At 39.8% G+C, this 18077-nt stretch overlaps 1 protein-coding gene across 2 annotated transcripts in view; it reads left to right on the top strand.

Annotated features, from left to right (window-relative positions):
- The window catches only part of DYNC2H1 (dynein cytoplasmic 2 heavy chain 1), a 312370-nt gene that overhangs the window by 180317 nt on the left and 113976 nt on the right, over positions 1–18077 (top strand). For both annotated transcript variants that reach the window (XM_029956592.1, XM_029956591.1), the window contains 3 exons: positions 377–502; positions 3505–3615; positions 8092–8247. In XM_029956592.1, coding sequence (XP_029812452.1) covers positions 377–502; positions 3505–3615; positions 8092–8247 — 393 coding nt within the window. The remainder of the gene's footprint in view (positions 1–376; positions 503–3504; positions 3616–8091; positions 8248–18077) is intronic.

Here is an 18077-nt window from a genome sequence, read left to right as displayed (position 1 = left end):
TTTTATTATTTATTTACTTATTTATCCTGAGAACCCAGATAAGGGACCTAAACAAGGCATTCCTAGTTCCTCTCCAACACAGTGGCCGCTGGGAAGGTCGTCCCGGGGTCGCAGGCCTCCCACTCTCAGGGCCTGCTAGCAGAGCAAGGCCTTGTGGCTTTGTGGCAGGTGGATGGAGGGGGCAGTGGATGCTCAATCCCCTCACAGGTCAAGGTCACCACTGGACTGTGTGTGTAGCTCTTCTTAGTGGGCGGGGGTGGGGCACCTTCAGTTCTCGTGGGCTGAGAATAACAGTTACTGGTGGTCAGTCAGCAGTCCCACATGCTAGGCACTGGAGTAGGTATTTATTACAATAGTTTTTTGTTCTGTTTTGCAGGTTGCTATGGGTCAAGGTCAAGCTGATTTAGCAATTCAGATGCTGAAGGAGTGTGCCCGCAGCGGGGACTGGCTGTGCTTGAAGAACTTACATCTCGTGGTGTCTTGGCTGCCAGTTCTGGAAAAGGTACATTCAGATGAATGTGGTGTAAATAGTACTGAATGCAGTCAATTCAGTGATCTCCAGGGGTTGTCTTGTATTACTTGCTTTTTTTTTAAGTTAGCATTTGATGAGAAATTATTTAAAATCTGTTAAGTATTTAACATGTACATTTGTACATGTGAAAGCAGAGATCTTTTTATTAGGAAGTGTACAAAAGTTTCTATTTTGAAAGCATTTAAGGGAAACCAAGAAATTATTATTCAGGATTGAAGGGAGGCTTAGAGAATTTTTTCAGAAGTAAACTAGGGAAATGCTTTAAAGGACCACAGAAGGCCTGTTGTCGCTTACTCCTGCTGCTCTTGTCCTGCTGGGTCTGTGTGAGGAGAGGCTATAGAGGAGACGGGGGACTGCAGAGCTTCACTGGGAAGCTGGGGTGGGAGCCGAAGCAGTCACTTCCTTGAACTCAGACAGCCCCAGAACACAAATAACCTCCAGACAGAACAGATTGCTGGCCAGGTTTTAAGTCTTCTACTTAAGAAAGATGATTATGGTCTTGGATAGTTAGAGATGATTCGTAAGACAAGATGTTCCTTGAAAACTGTACATGATTTAGCTAAGTGTGGGGGCAGAAAGCAGGAAAGAAAGTGAGGAAGAAAAAGAGGAAAAGGAAAGAAGAGAAGTAAGGGAGGGAAGGGAGGGAGGAAAGAGGGGATATCCTGGCTAATTCCAGCAGCACAAAGAGAGACCTAGTGGTGGAGATGCACATGCCTGCTGCAAACAACAAAGGTGACCTTGAATGTGCTGGGGGGCCAGCATGGCCAGCTGGGGCTGGGTCGCAGAACACCCTGAGAGCCGTGCGGAAGAATTTGGGATGTTTTTCGTAGGAAAGAAAAAAGACATAGTCAAAGGAGGTGTTAAGCAGGACAGTCACTGAGTTAGTTTAATTGATCTGGTAGAAGTACTGTTCAGAATAGAATGGATTGATGGAGGCCCTTACCTATTTGTAATTAAACTAAAATTGTGTTGAAAACATAGGTAGTCACATCTTTGAATGAGTTTATGCCTCTCAGTGAGTTAACTGAAGGGCAGTGGTGCTTCATAAAATGAAAACAAGGCACAGATTTGGGAACTGAGGTATATATAAATATTCAAGTAATCCTATTATTAGTACAGTTTTCTGAGAAAACCACTAATGTGTAAAAATATAAAATTCATGTGTAATAAATCACGTTTTAAAACATGTAAAGAAGTCATGTAAATGTTTAAGTTCTACCTTCTCTTCCACATAATACATTGATAGCTATTTATTTGTGTAACACCCAATTACAGTGCTTTCTTGGAAGCAAATATTTTTTTAAAACATTTTTTTAATGTTCATGTTTTGAGAAGGAAAGAGGGAGAGAGTGAGCACAAGTGGGGGAGAGGCAGAGATGGAGACACAGAATCTGAAGCAGGCCCCAGGCTCTGAGCTGTCAGCCCAGAGCCTGACGCAGGGCTTGAACTCATGAATCGTGAGATCATGACTTGAGCCAAAGTCCGACACGTAACTGTCTGAGCCACCCAAGTGCCCTAGTATTTTTAAAAATAACATTTCTTGATTTATTTTGAACAAGAAAGAGCAGGGGAGGGACAGAGAGAGAGAGAATTTAAAGCAGTCTCTGAACTGTCAGCACAGAGCCTGATGGGGCTTGAACTCAGGAACCAGAGATCATGACCTGAGCTGAAGTTGGATGCTCAAATGACTGAGCCACCCAGATGCCCCTGGAAGCAAATCTTAATTAGAACTTTTTGAAGCATATAGGGTAGATTATATTAGAAAAGTTTAGAACTTAAAATTAAAAAGAAATTTTTTTTGAGGAGATTGGATAAATTGTTTGGATATAAATTCACAAATTTATTTTCAAACCAGCTCTATCACAAATGTGTGTTTTTTACTTCTTCTTTTTTTAAATATCCTAACCCAAACCAAAATTTCATGTAAATTTTACTTTTTAAAATTATTAGCAAATATAGATACATTTTACAATTTACACTTTTAAGGAAGCACAATGTTTTCATGGCCAATTCTTTTGTCCTTTTTTTTGTGGTCACCTTAACTCTATACTTTGAATTAAAATAGTGAATGTTAGTATCAGACATAGATTTTATTTATTAACTTAATCTTTAGACTTTACTCTTTTAGAACTCTCAGCAAGTCTTTTGTCATTCATTCATTCATTCACTTATTCTACGAACACTTGTTTAGTACAGAAAAAGCCCATAGTTGCCTTAAGTGCTAGTTGCATACAAAATTCATACCTGCTCCATAGGAAGGAACTCGGCTTAGAAGAGGCAGGCCACATTAATAACTATATAATATCATAGTGAATACTACAGAAGAGAATTTACAAAATGCCTTGAGTGATTAATGTGCCTGAGACTGTTGTAGTGAACAGTTGGAGAAAATATCCCTCTAAGACATGGACTTAAATTGACAGATGAGTAAGAATTTGTCAGGTCCCAAAGAGCAGAACAGGTAGAAAGAATGTAATTCAAGAGGACCAGACATAATAATTTGAATAAGTAACTGTAGCATATGGCACAGGCAGAGGAATCTGTATGGTGAAGTTCTGACTTTATATGATAGGCAGTACATAGGATATTTATTTATTTACATTGCCAGTGAAGGAATTGCTCTCATGACAGAACTCTCTGGAAGCCCGAATCAAAACAGTGAGAACCTCAGGTCCGGAAGGTGGAGGCACATCAGTTACCACTAACACGTCTCTTGTACTTGCTGTGTGCCAGGCACTGTGACAAGGGTTGTATACGGTTCACACGATCCGTGCTAGTATTATCCTTGCTCAGAGTTGGTGTAAATCCTAGAATCCAAGGTCACGGAACAACTCAGCAGCAGAATGCAATATATCAGAATGTCATAGAAGGATTTCAATAGGAAAAATTTACTTACTACTAATACATTTATAAAATGGAAATTAGTGTGTATATTTAAGTAGATTTTTATTGTTGCTGTTTTTATAAACAAGGAATTGAATACTCTTCAACCTAAAGATACCTTTCGTCTGTGGCTCACTGCAGAAGTTCATCCCCACTTTACTCCTATTTTATTACAGTCAAGTTTGAAGATAACATATGAGGTAAGAAGATTTAAACCTTAAATCACTAGTTGTCTAAGTGCACTAACCTCCACTTACTCCTACAGCTCTGTAAAGCACTGTCTGTCCTACAGAACATGTAAAACTTTCTTGTACAACAAACAGTTCGATTAATAAATGGGCAAAGGACCTGGATAGACATTTTTCCAAAGAAGACATGCAGATGACCAACAGACACATGAAAAGATGCTCAATATCACTCATCATCAGGGAAACATGAATCAAAATCACAATGAGATATCATCTCACACCTGTCAGAGTGGTTAAAATTAACAACTCAGGCAACTACAGATGTTGGCAAGGATGCGGAGAAACAGGAACGCTCTTGCACCTTTGGTAGAAATGCAAACTGGTGCAGCCACACTGGGAAACAGTGTGGAGACTCCTCAAAAAGTTAAAGATAGAATTACCCTATGATCCAGTAATTCCACTATTGGGTATTTACCCACAGAAAACAAAACACTAGTTCAAAAAGAAACACGCACCCCTGTGTTGATTGCGGGATTATTTATGGTAACCAAACTATGGAAGCGGAGTGCCTGTTGGTAGCTGAGGGACAAGGGAGATGTGTGTGCAGTAGCAGATTACTCGGCCATAACAGGGGTGAGATCTTGCTCTTTGTGACAGCACGGATGGGTGGACCTACAGGGTATTAACCAAGTGAAATTAAGTCAGACTGATAAATACTTGAGTCCAGTCATAAGTGGAGTGTGATAAACGAATATACAAAGAAACAGCAGAATCAGATTTATAAATAGAGGACAGACTGACGATGCTAGAGGGGACAGGGCCAGGAGGTAGACTGCCAGTGATGGCGTGAGTCTCAGGGGATGAGAGGCACAGTCAGCGAGTGGTGGTGTGAAAGCGTTGTGTGCCAACAGGCGGTGGTGGCACTTGTGCTGAGCACAGTGTGATGTCCGTGCTGGTCCTGTCACGGCGCCACGCCTGAAGTCACTATTAGGTGGTGGCTGCTGTAGTTAAAATAAATACCTTTCTTTTAGGTGAGGTAAAAAAACAAAACAAAACAAAACAAATAATAGCATCACATGATATTTATAAAAATAAATAAAAATTTTCCTTTTAAATTTTATTTCATTTTTCGGTATTTATGTTAGTAAAAGACACATACCACAAAGTTTACCATCTTAACTATTTTCGGTGACACGGCCGGATAGTGTTCACATGTGCAGTAGGGCCCCAGAACTCCTTCATCTTGCACAGTGGACACTGACCACTTCAAACCGGCTCCCCGTTTCGCTCTCCCTTCATCCCTGGAAGGGCCTGGCCGTCCTTCCTCCCTGCTCTGTCTTCCAGGAGTTGGCCTGCCGAGGAGCTCCTGTAGGCAGCATCGTGGAAGGTTTGTCCTTGGGGCCTGGTGTGTCTCACTGTCTATGAAACGTCCTCAGGGTTCCTCCCATTGTAGCACACAGCGGAACTTCCTTCCCTTGTGAGGGTCGGTGATCCCGAGTGTACGCATGCTCCAGCGTCTTTGTCCAGCAGCACAGGGACACAGGGGCATCTGCCTCCGCAGGGTTGTGTGTGATGCTGCCGGGACAGCGAGCAGGGACCACGAGAGCACAACTGTCTCTCTGAGAGCTGGTTCTCGGGGCTTTTGTGGGATTGCTGGGTCACAGGTCGTTCTGTTTTCAGTTTGAAGATGCCGTTGATGAGTGCAGTGCTCCCTTGGACGTTCCTACCAGCGGTGCCAATGGTGGTCATTTCTGGGGGAGGGGGCAGCCATGCTAATGGTGTGAGCGATGTCTTACCACATTTCTTTGGGAAGTGGTGACGTTGAATATCTTTTGTAGACTTGTTGCCCAGTTGCATATTTGCTTAGAGAAAGGTCTCTTCAAGTCTTTTGCCCATTTTTAATTGGGTTTCTTATTCAATTGGAGGAGTTCTTCATCAAAAGTATAGTGAACAAATATTTTCTTCCAGCTCATGGTGTTTCCTCTCCACTGTGTTGATTGTTTCCTTTGTAGCCTAGATATCTTTAAAGTTTGACGTGTCTCATTTGCCTGTTGTTGGCTTCTGTTGCCTGTCCATGTCATATCCAAAGAATCATCACCAGAGACAATGTCACAGGGTCTCCTCCTATGTTTCCTTCCGGTTTTATTGTTTTATAGCCTTACATTTAGCTCTTTACTGCATAGTGAATTAATTTTTATATAGGGTGTAAGGGGCGGGTTCAGCTTTGTTCTTTTGCACATGAATATCTGGTATTCTTACTCATTCTCTGGTAACAGCTAAGCAAGAGTTGCAGTATTGGTTTCCTTTTTTTAGCCCGTCTTTCTTCTGACATGGAATGCCCAACCTGACGTATCTAAAACTATATGTGTTTGTGATGTTACTGTGGATTGGTCCAAGTCATAGATAAAATGATAAATGGAATTAAAACTTTTTAAAACTGGTGCAAGAGGTTCTGCTTGGTTTTTTTCTGTCAGTTTGTAGAAATTTGTTTTTTATAATCTTTGTTACGAAGAAAAATGTCTTAATATTGAATATAGACACGTGTTACTTTAGATCAGTATTTCTGGTTTTTTTTTATCTGAAGATGTTAGTCTCATTTAAGGAAGAAAAAGGATAATGATTAATCCACAGAATGCAAAGTTTGCTTAATATTTGGAAACATGTTAATTGAAAGTCATTACAATGTCTAGTAAAACAAACATTTCCAGAATCTTCCCAGCCACTCTCCGAGTACAGTCTGACTATATATTCTAGCACTGAATTGTAGGAGCCCAAAGGGTAGGGGCTATTTTTCTCTTGAGTTTCGTAGTTACCGTGTACTATCTGGCGTGTATGATACGTGAAATTTAATATATCAAAACTGTTCGTTGAATATTTTAACTTAATGTGCAGCCTTTTCCAAGATTGTTTTTAGTTGTATGTAGTGTTAATTATATTCAAAATTATTACTATATATATGCATGTATGTATGCGCATGTATATATTATCTTGAAAGGTTCTCTCTTATTTTTATTTCTTTTTTTGATTAGTTGACAGACTTAAAAATTTACTCCAAATAACTCCTGCTTAATAGTTTGCTTTTTCTTAGTAATTCTTTTCACTGAATTTCCTGCTTTAACTCTTTTTTTTTCTTGCTTCCCTTAGATTTGCATTTGCTTTTGTTGTTCCTGATTTCTTTTGTTAAATGCTTAACTAATATAGATTTACTTGAAATAATATTGAAATTATTTTATGTCTTTGAATTTGCAGTTGAGTACATGCTTGGCCTTATCCCATAATTTGACATGTTAGTGTCTTCATTTTGTTATTCTTCAAAAATATTTGTGTCTGATTTTCTCTGTAATTGTATATGACTTACTCATTTTATGTAATCTTTAGTGCCTTAAAAATTAAGTGGATATTCAGTTTTCTGTTAATTTCATGTTTTATTGAATAGTACTCAGAAAATTTGTCCTGTTCTGTGATAATTTTTTGTTAATGTTTTGTAAACACAAAACACTTTTATTTCTAAAAGTATATTAATATGTATTTAGTAAATCAATGGTATATTTTATTCTCATGTTTAATAAGTCTTTTTTATTTGAGAAAAACGCAACAGAAAGGACGCAGAGGGACTGATTGTTCTTGTAGCAGGAATTCTTAAAAGTCCCGACTTCAATTAATTACTCTTTTTGTGTTAGAAAGCATTTTGGAGAAAAAATGTTACTTCTTAAAAAAGCTGATTAAAATAAATTCAGCCCATAAGTGCACATTATTTTTTTTTAACATTAGAAGAATTCTCAAGGAAACCGATGATTAATAGACAAATGTGTTTGATTTAAAAAAAATGGTTTCTTTTAACACACAAGAAGTGGTTTTGTTTTATACTTTTCCAAAAAGAATTCAAAATTTGTCTTTTTCATTTGGGTAATTCAACAATATAAATCAATCCTGGACATGCAGATAAGTGTTTTTTGACTGAGTACTAGTCCAGTATATACTTTGAGTTTGTGGGCTTGAATTTGTGTTGATGAGCCTAGCGGTATCTGCTAATCTACACTTGAACTCTAGCGGGCTAATGTGCGGGGAGTGGTAGCTGAGGTTGTATGCAAACAGTACGGGGAAAGCCCAGAAGCTCAGCACCTGGAGAAGGCGGCGCCTTCCTATCAGGAGAAAAACCTCCCCTCACAGTCAGCGTCACACTCCTTGTGTAAAGGATGATTTCGTTTCAGTAAAATAACGAGCATGTAAAATGTATTGTTTTGAATATTGTTGGTTTTATAGTTTTTTAATTTGAAAATTACTGAATTTGTACTTGACGTAAATTTAAACTCTTTTGTACAGGAGCTTAAAACTAGTTTTAGATATGTACTTTTTGAAGTAATTTAATAATAAATCAGGTGGGTAATGGTGAAAACTTTTTCTTATTAAAATATGTTCTTAAATATGTTAAATATTAATTTTGTTTGTAAGATTTGAGACAATAAGATGTCAATTTTTTGTCGTCAGTCACCTCCAGGTTTGAAGAAGAATTTAATGCGTACTTACGAATCTTGGACTCCTGAGCAAATCAGCAAAAAAGACAACATCCATCGAGCTCACGCTCTCTTCAGTCTCGCGTGGTTTCATGCTGCATGTCAGGAAAGGAGAAATTACATTCCACAGGTGAGTGAGGACATGTCTTGGACCTCCTGTAAGCAGGACACATTTTTGTATTAGAGTGTTGCTACAATTGAGTGTCAATGGCTAGGATTACTTAATAATTTGGTTCATGGTTTATGACTTTATATCTCTAATTCTGTCTTTGCTGTTCATCTTCAGGACCATATATGTAGTTCACATCTCTGAATTACATTGTTCACAGCAATACATGAACCATCATAAACCCTCAGTGATTATTAGGTATCATTTTTGTGGTTGATACGTCATAGACCTCTCAAAGTTCAAAACCTGAATTCCACATATTGTTTTCCTTTTGTGTATCCCTCTCAGTAAAAGGCATTGAGACCCATTTATTTCCTCAAGCTGGAAGCCTAGGAATTGTTCTTGATATGTTTTTCTTTCTTAGCCTGCCTGCCCAGTTCATTCCCAAGTCCTGTGGATTTTACTTACAATTCAAATATGTGCATTTCTTTTCTCTGTTCTTTCTGAGCACCTCACCTCTTACCTGTACTACTTTCTGAGATTACTTCCTATTCTTTTTCCTTTTTCTATTTAGCAGCCAAATCATTTTTCTAATACGACAGCTTGATTATATCACTACTCTGCTTACAGCCCATCAAATGTACTCTAATGTACTTGTGAAAGAATATGCACATTTCTGGTCTCGAAGGAAAGATTTGCCTTTGTCTTCAGCCTCGTCCCGAACCTCCCTTCCCACGTGGTCTCTGCACCCCAGCCTCAGTGAGCTTCTTCATGGTCTCATCCATGCAGCCCTTTGCCACCATAGGTTTGGGCCAGCACTGTTCTCATGCCCACTAGACCACACTGTCTCACTACCATGCCCATCCTTGCTGTACCCGAGTTCTGTTCACGACAGATGCTTGTCTAAGCCATAAATTGCATCACTTCCAGATTTAATTTTTCCCATCTTTTCTTTTTTAGTGTTGTCTACTTTTGTGTGCTCCTTAGCCCACTCCCATTTGAGCCTGTCTCTCCGTTTCATGTCAGAATAGGGTCCTGGGTTCTGGAGTCACAGACTTGGGTTTGAGTCCTGACCTAGAATTTCCTAGCAATGTGATCTGGGGAAAGTCAGTGAACTCCAGTAAGCCACAGTTTCCTCAGCTGTATAATGGTACACTCACCATGCTTCCCTTTCTTGCGAGGATTAGATGGAATAATGTATGTTTGCAGATGTGTTGCATGTGGCCCGCCAATACAGATGTGTCTCACTGGTGAAGTAGTAACTAAACAGTGATGTATTGTTTCATTCTGTCTGCAAACTGCCCTTAAAGGAGGGTGTCCTTATTCTTCTCAGTTTACAGAGAAGGCCGGTGAGCCTTGATGGCAATTAACTTGCTGGAGGACTCACACCTTGGCCTGTAGAGCTTGGAAGTGGCCAGGTCCACCTTCTTCTGAGCCTCTGCCCCTAATAGCATTCACCCTGATGTGTTCATGAACAACAGTGATAGTGAAAGAACTTTACTGGAAAAAAGGAATTGTTTGTTAAATGGAATTAGATTTTTTTAATTAAGATACATTAAAAAGCTACAGGAAGATATATACTTAAAATGTAGTCTACTCCCTTCCTCTCTCTGACACCGGTTTCTCTTCTCAGGACAACTGCTCTTCACTACTTCTTGGGTGTCCTTCATAAAGAGTGTATAAATAAACATTCTATGTATTTGCATTCAGACATTCTTTTTAACTCAATTAGCACATTTCAGATACAGTTTTGTGTTTTGCTTTATAAACCAAAACATTAGAGAGATTTTTAAAGATTAGTAACCAATTGGGGCACCTGGGTTTCTCAGTCAGTTGGCATCTGATTCTTGATTTCGGCTCAGGTCATGATCCCATGGTTGTGGATCAAGCCCCATGTCGGGCTTGGCACTGAGCACGGAGCCTGCTTAGGATTCTCTCTCTCTCTCTCTCTCTCTCTCTCTCTCTCTCTCTCTCTCTCTCTCTCTCTGCCTGTCCCCTACACACACACACACACACACACACACACACACACAGTGTCTCTCTCTTTCTCTCTCTTTCAAATTAAAAATAATTAAAAATTAGTAACCATTTAATGCTTAATTTAAAAATATTACTTGTATTCACCATATAAATGTAAGTAGTTTTGGTGGATGGACATACATAGTCTTTTCAGTCTTTGCTATTACAAAAAAATATTACAATAGATATCCTTATATTTGCCTCATTTAATGTTTATTCAGGTTGGCAATTCTAAATTTAGAAAGTTTGGGTCAAAAGTTATGTTTAGTTTAGTTTAGTTTACTGAGAGAGTGAGAACACAGGAGAGGGAGAATCTCCAGCAAGCTCCACACTCAGTGCGGAGCCCAAAATGGTGCCTGATCCCACAACCCTGGAGTCATGACCTGAGCCAGAATCGAGGCTTGGATGCACAACTGAGCCACCCAGGAAACCCAGATAATGTATTTTTAAGAGTTGGTACCTACTACCAAAATGTTCTTTTTTAGAGCAATTTACTTTCACACATGCAAAAATATTTGAAAGTGTCACTTTTTTTTTAACACATTGTTTGCTCTCTTTAAAATGAAGAAATTGGGAGGAAACCCCAGTCAAAACATAAAATACCATTAAATTTGTTAGAGACAATGTCGTATGGATATGCACTCCACAAACTATTTTTCTATTTTTCATTTTGCTTTAATCACCAACTTCTAGAAATAAAGATACACCACAAATTAAACTTTGTTTGCATTCCTCGTATTAAGTGAAAGTTGTTTTGCTATTTTTCATTGCAGTGCTGAATTTGCTCACAGAATCAATGTCCTCTCTTTCACACATGTATTCTGTACTTCTTTTTTTTTTTTTTTAAATGTTTTATTTATTTTTGACACAGAGCGAGACAGAGCATGAGAGGGGGAGGGGAGGGTCAGAGAGAGAAGGAGACACAGAACTGGAAGCAGGCTCCAGGCTCTGAGCTAGCTCTCAGCACAGAGCCCGACGCGGGGCTCGAACCCACGAACGTGAGATCTGACCTGAGCCAAAGTCGGAGGCTTAACTGACTGAGCCACCCAGGCATCCCTGTATTCTGTACTTTTAATACTGCACTTAATGCAAGGTCTTTTTGTTTGATGCTTGTTATTCTTTGATACCCTATTATTCTACTGGACTCTAGGTACCTTGATAACAGGCTTCATCTCATCCATGTTGATAAGACCACTTAACACTGTGCCTGGATTTCCGGGTGGGCTAAGTAAGATCTGATGGGCTGTCTGTCTAGAGAGCCCTTCCACAATTTGCATTATTTCTATTAGAAAATATGATATGAAAATCAAAAATTACCTTTCAAATTTTTTGTACCACATATTTGAAATCCTTAATTATATATCACTGTGTCATTAACTATGTTACTCAGAGTATAATTCTTGGCATTTTAGAATTAGAACCTCAATAGGAAATTGTTGTCAGGTAATACTGAGAGTTGAGGCCTTCTAATTGACAGTGTTATAAATATTAATCTCTGAAGCATTAAAACAATGTTAAGTAAAAGTTTACAAAAAAGGTGATATAAGAAATATTATCAATACTTTATTTTGAGTATGTAGGAAATGTACTTAATATGTTAGAGGAAGTGGGGAGGAGTTAAGCTGGTGGAGCAGTAAGGGGACCCTGGACTTGTCCCTCGAATTCAGCTACATCAACATCAAACCATTTTGAACACACAGGAAATTGATCTGAGGATCACAGAATGATCTCCACAGTTTGAGGGAGAGAACGTGGCAGGTATGTAGGGCAGATAGGTGAACGAGGGGAGAGAAAAGTTAGGGTGCCTCAGAGGGGAGGGAGCCGTGTTCATGGAGAGGAGAAAAGAAGAGAGAACAGTGCTTCGGGTTACTTTGGGAAAGTACTTCCTGCTGAAAGCAGCTAGAGAGAAAGAGTGAAGACACGCTCTGGGGACTGGACAAGAAAATCTCCCCCAGAACCAATGACAGGGGGAAAGGAGAGGTTTCATTCCACCAGTTTTTGGGTTTTTTTTTTTTTTTTTTTAAATAAACGGTGGAGCACCGAGTATGATGTCTCAGAGCAGCCACAGCATCTGAGGGTCCCCTGGGTCACACGGAGAGAAGCACTTCCCTGCTTGGAGAGCATTTGATGGAGGTGATTCAGCCTCTCATGGGCAAAAGACGCAGTGGGGCCATTAGGCCCCCACTCTCACCAGCATAGGAACAGGGACCCCTGATGAGGGCAGCAAACCCTGGCACCAGCTGTGTGTTGTGATTTATCATAAACTCTGGGCCACTGTCGCTGTGCAGTGGCATGACTGCTTCCTGGGACTGGCCAGTCACTGCGTGGGGAGACCCTCCCCTAGAGGGTCTGTGCAGTTGTAGGTTCCAACCACTGGGGTCTCTGAAGTGTGGGGTTGCGAGCTCAGTGGAGTCTGAGATAAAATTCTGGAGGGAGGTGCTGCCTGGCAGGTGGACAGTTGGGACACATATAGGGGAGAAGGCTGGGAGCTGACGGGGGACACATGAGGGGTGACTGACCATGTCTGTGAGGGCAGGAAATTCCCCCTCTGGAGACTAGACAGTGGGGTGAAGCCATTTTCACCATTAGGCCAGCACTGATGGACCCCAATGAGATAAACAGTGCCACCATTGGAGAATGGAGCCATTACACCAGACCTTTCCCCTTTGTTGCCCTCTGGTCCACATCTCCACTAGGGCAAGTCAGCCTGAGAAGCAGAACAGCAGGTCCCTCCCCCAGACAACCAGCACAAATCCCAGGAGCTTAGCTGCAAAGCTTCCGCACTAGGGGAGATGAGATCTAGCTTTATTTGTGCTTTTTGTTTGGTTTTTGTTGTTGCTTCTGGTCTTGTTGCCCCCCCGTCCCCATCTTTGGATACAGAAAGAGCAAAATTACTATATTTTAAATTTTTTATTATTTGTTTTTAATTTTTTCCCCTCTTTTTTGTTTTTTCTATCAAGCTTCTCTTAACAAGCAGACCAAAACACACTTAGAATCTACCTTTCTTTATTTGAATTTTTAAAAAGTAAAAAATTCTTTATTTGTTTACATTTTAAGTTTTTTCTTCCTTCAAAATGAAAAGATAGAGGAATTCACCCCAAAAGAAAGAATAGGAAGAACTGATGGTCAGAGATTTAATCAGTAGAGATGTAAGTAAGATGTCTGAACTATAATTGAAAACAACAATTATAAGGATACTAGGTGGGCTTGTAAAAAGCTAGAAGACACTAGACAGTCCCTTTCTGCAGAGATAAAAGAGTCAAAATCTAGTCAGACCAAATTTAAAAATGCGATAACCAAGATGCAAACCTGAATGGATGCCATGACAGTGAGGATGGCTGAAGCAGAGTATCCAATCAGTGATAAAGAAGATAAAATTATGGGGAAAAAATGAAGGTGAAAAGAAGAGGGAAAGAAACATAATGAATCATAAAGGTAGACTCAGGCAACTCAGCATCTTATTAAAATGAAATAACATTCATATCCTAGGAGTCTCAAAAGATGAAGAGAGAGAGAAAGGTGGGCGGGGGGACTTTGTGAGCTTCCCCAATCTGGGAAAAGGCACAGACATAAAATCCAAGAAGCACAGAGAAGCCCCATTAAAAACAGAAAAGGCAGCCATTGCCAAGACATATCATAGTCAAATTCACAAAATACAAGCAAAGAATCTTGAAAACAACAAGGAATAAATGGTACTTAACCTACAGTGGAGTACAGATCAGGTTTGCATTAGAGTTGTCCACAGAAACTTGGCAGGCCAGAAAGGAGTGGCAGGATACATCAATGTTTTGAATAGAAAAAATATGCAGCCAAGAATTCTTTATCAGGCAAGGCTGTCATTCAGACAAGAAGGAGGAATAAAGACCTTCCTAGGCAGACAAAAACTAAAGGAGTTTGTGACCACTACACCAACCTTGCAAGAAATTTTAAAAGGGCTCTTAAGTGGAGGGGAAAAAGATCAAAAGTAACAAAGACAAGGAAAGACCAGAGAAATCACCAGAGACACCAACTCAACAGGTAACACAGTGGCACCAAACTCCTATCTTTCAGTAATCACCCTGAATGCAAATGGAGTGTATGTTCCAATCAAAAGACTTTGGGTATCAGAATGGATTAAAAAAAAAAAAAAAAAGAAGAAGACCCATCTGTATGCTGCCTATAGCAGATTCATTTTAGGCCTAAAAACATTAACAGATTGAAAGTGAGGGGATGGAGAACCATCTATAATGCTAATGGATGCCAAAAGAAAGCCTGAGTTGTCATACTTCTAGTAGACAAACTAGATTTTAAATGAAAGTGGGTCACAAGAGATGAAGAAGGGCATTAATCATAATTAAATCTAACAATCATAAAGATTTATGCCCCTAACTTGGAACAGCCAAATATATAAATCAAACATAAACTCACTGACAATAATACAGTAATCATAGGGGACTTTAACACCCAACTTAGAGCAAGGGACAGATCATCTAAGCAGAAAATCAACAAAGAAATGGTAGCTTTGAAGGACACACTGGACCAGATGGACTTAAAAGATATATTCAGAACATTTCACACTAAAATAGAATACACATTCTTTTCAAGTGCACATGGGACATTTGCCAGAATATATTACATACTTGATTGCAAATCAGCCCTCAACAGGTACAAAAGATTAAGATCATACCATGCATATTTTCAGATCACAACACTATGAAACTTGAAATCAATCACAAGAAAAAATTGGGAAAGCCCTCATACATGGAGATTAAAGAACATTCTACTAAAGATAGAATGGGTTAACTAGGAAATAAATACATAGAAATAAATGAAAAAGAAAACATGACCATTCAAAACCTTTGGGATGCAGCAAAGGCATTCCTAAGAGGGAAGTATATTGCAATACAGTCCTTACACCTAACTGTACGCTTAAAGGAATTAGAAAAGGAGCAGCAGGTGAAGCCTAAAGCCAGCAGAAGAATGGAAATCATAAAGACTAGAGCAGAAATAAATTATACAGGAACAAAAAGCCAAGTAGAACAAATCAACAAAACTGAGGTGATTCTTCAAAAGAACTAATAAAATTGATCAACTCCTAGCCAGACTTAATAAAAAGATAAAAGAAAGGACCCAAAGAAATAAAATCATGAAAGTGGAGAGATCACAACTAACACCACAGAAGTATAAACAGTTATAAGAGAATATAATGAAAAATATGCCAACAAACTGGGGAACCTGGAAGAATTCATAGGAACATTCAAACTACCAAAATTGAAACAGGAAGAAATAGAAAATTTGAAAAGACCCATAATCAGCAAAGAAATTAAAACAGTAATCAAAAATCTTCCAGCAAACAGGAGCGTAGGCAAGGTGGCTTCCCAGAAGAATTCTACCAGACTTTTAAAGAAAAGTTCATAAGTAGTCTTCTCAAACTTTTCAAAAAAATAGAAATGTACGGAAAACTTCCAAACTCATTCTATGCGGCCAGCATTACCTTGATGCTAAAAACAAAGACCCCACTAAAAAAGAGAAGTATAGGCCAATATACCTATGAACATGGATGCAAAAATTTCTAACAAGTTACTAACAAATCAAATTCAACAGTACATTAAAAGAATCATTCACCATGATCATGTGGGATTTATCCTTGGGCTACAGGGCTGGTTCAATATTCACAAATAAGTGAATATGAAAAAAAAAACAAAAAAAACAAAAAAAAACAAATAAGTGAATATGATACACTACACTAATAAAAGAAAGCATACAAACCATGTGTTTCTGTCAATAGATGCAATAAAAAATTTTGACAATTACAGCATCCATTATTGACAAAAACCCTCAACAAACTAGGGATAGATGGAACATAGCCATATACAAAAGACCCACAGCTAATACCGTCCTCACTGGGGAGAAACTGAGAGCCTTTCCCCTGCATTCAGTCACAAGATAAGGATGTCCACTCTCACCGTCACTATTTAACGCAGCATTGGAAGTCTTAGACGTAGCAATCAGACAGCAAAAAGAAATAAAAGGCATCCAAGTCAGTAAGGAAGAAGTCAGAATTCCACTATCTGCAGATGGCATTGATGTTCTATGTGGGAAACCTGAAATATTACACCAAAAATTATAATATAAATCAACGTATAGAAACACACAGGCCAGAGCAGCTTCCTACTAGACACGTTGTTGGAGGCAAGGAAACAAAAGCATACATGAACTACCGATACTTCATCAGAATAAAAAGCTTCTGCACAGCAAAGGAAACAAATCAACACAACTAAAAAGCAACTTACAAAATGGAAGAAGATACTTGTAAATGACATATATGATAGCTATCTAAGAACTATAAAGAATTTAGCAGGGGTGGAGCCAAGATGGTGGAGAGGAAGTGAGCTCTGTAAACTCCTTCCACACCATTTATCGAACTGAGAAGGATATTACGGTCATCTGCGAGAGCGGAAGGAGAAAATACGAACTCCAGAAAGAATAGAACCTCAAGGATACCTGAGTGAGTGGGGGCGAATGGGGGAGATCTGAAAACGGGCCAGCCCAGGATGGGCAGGGGAGGTAAGATCCCCAGCCCAACGTGGCGCAAGCGCGCGGTGCCCGAGAGACAAAGGGAAGACACAGGGTCGGAACACGCTCATAGATCTGTCTCTGGGGAAGAGGTATAGAACACTTGGCTGCGCTTGGAGACAGAAACCCACTCCATAGATAACTGCTGGGTAGCCGGAATACCGAACCGGGGTGGCACAAGAGAAGGAACAGCTTCCAGCTCTAAGCCATCTCGGCGGGGAATCTGAGGCATCTCTGGCTGTGAGAAGCAGCTGCACCGGGGAGGCGCGCTCCCCGGTGGGAAGCGGCCTGAGCGGCGACTGCGCCAGGCGCGAGTAATTCGAACTTGGTTTTGGGAACGGGACCACGGACTGCATTTCCACGGCACACCTCACCCCCTGCACTGACTGCGCGAATCCCGGGTGCCCACAGGGAAAAAATAGGGCACACACCTACACGACCCCCAACAAAGTCGGTGGCAGATGGAGGCCCGGGCGCGCGCTTAGACTGTAGGAGCTCCCAGCTCATTACCAGCAGCTCACAGCGTCTTGAGCAACAGCTATTGGAAACTAAGAGAGACTCGGTTTTTTTGTTTTTTGTTTTTTTCCTTTCCCCCATTGCAATCATGATCCTGGCTGAGGGTGGGGACTACGCAATTGAGTCTGTGAAGGTGCACACTTCAACAACTACTGCTCATTTCGCCTCAGGCAGGGCCAAAGCCTCTGAGAACAGACTCCAAGACTTACCACATCAAACCACGCCTATCCACCAGGGGGAGCTGCTGCTTTTTTTTTTCTTTGTTTTTGTTTTTTTGTTGTTTTTTTTGTTTTTAATATATAAAATATTTTTTTTCTTCACTAGTTTCGTACTTATTTGTCATTATTACCTTTTTCTCCTTTTTCTTTACTCAATTCCTTTAAATTTTACTCCTTATATTCCTTTCTCCTTTCTCCCTTACTTTTTCACCTTCTTGCAACCCAGATATATTCTCCTGTATCTCATCCTTACCTCTCCCCTAAACTGGTCATACACTTTTAAACAGTCTACTGTCCTTTGTTGTCTCCGACCCCCTTTTATGTATATTTTTTTGTCTTTCCTTCTTTCTCTTTTCTTTTTATTTTCTCCTCGTCTCTTCTTTTCGTCTCTTTCCCTCCCATTTTCTTTCTTTTCTTTCCCCCCTGTAATGTGTTTCTTTGTTTGATTTCTCTGTGTGTATGTGTGCTTCTGTTCCCTCGGTGTTTTGTCAGTCTGTTTTCCTTCATAGGACTACACCAAGAAACAAGCCAACGTGTGCAAGA

Source organism: Suricata suricatta, chromosome 11 (genome assembly GCF_006229205.1).
Source record: "Suricata suricatta isolate VVHF042 chromosome 11, meerkat_22Aug2017_6uvM2_HiC, whole genome shotgun sequence".
In the NCBI taxonomy this organism is placed as follows: Eukaryota; Metazoa; Chordata; class Mammalia; order Carnivora; family Herpestidae; genus Suricata; species Suricata suricatta.
Note: the sequence above shows the minus strand (reverse complement) of the source record. Positions and strands in the feature narration are given on the sequence as shown.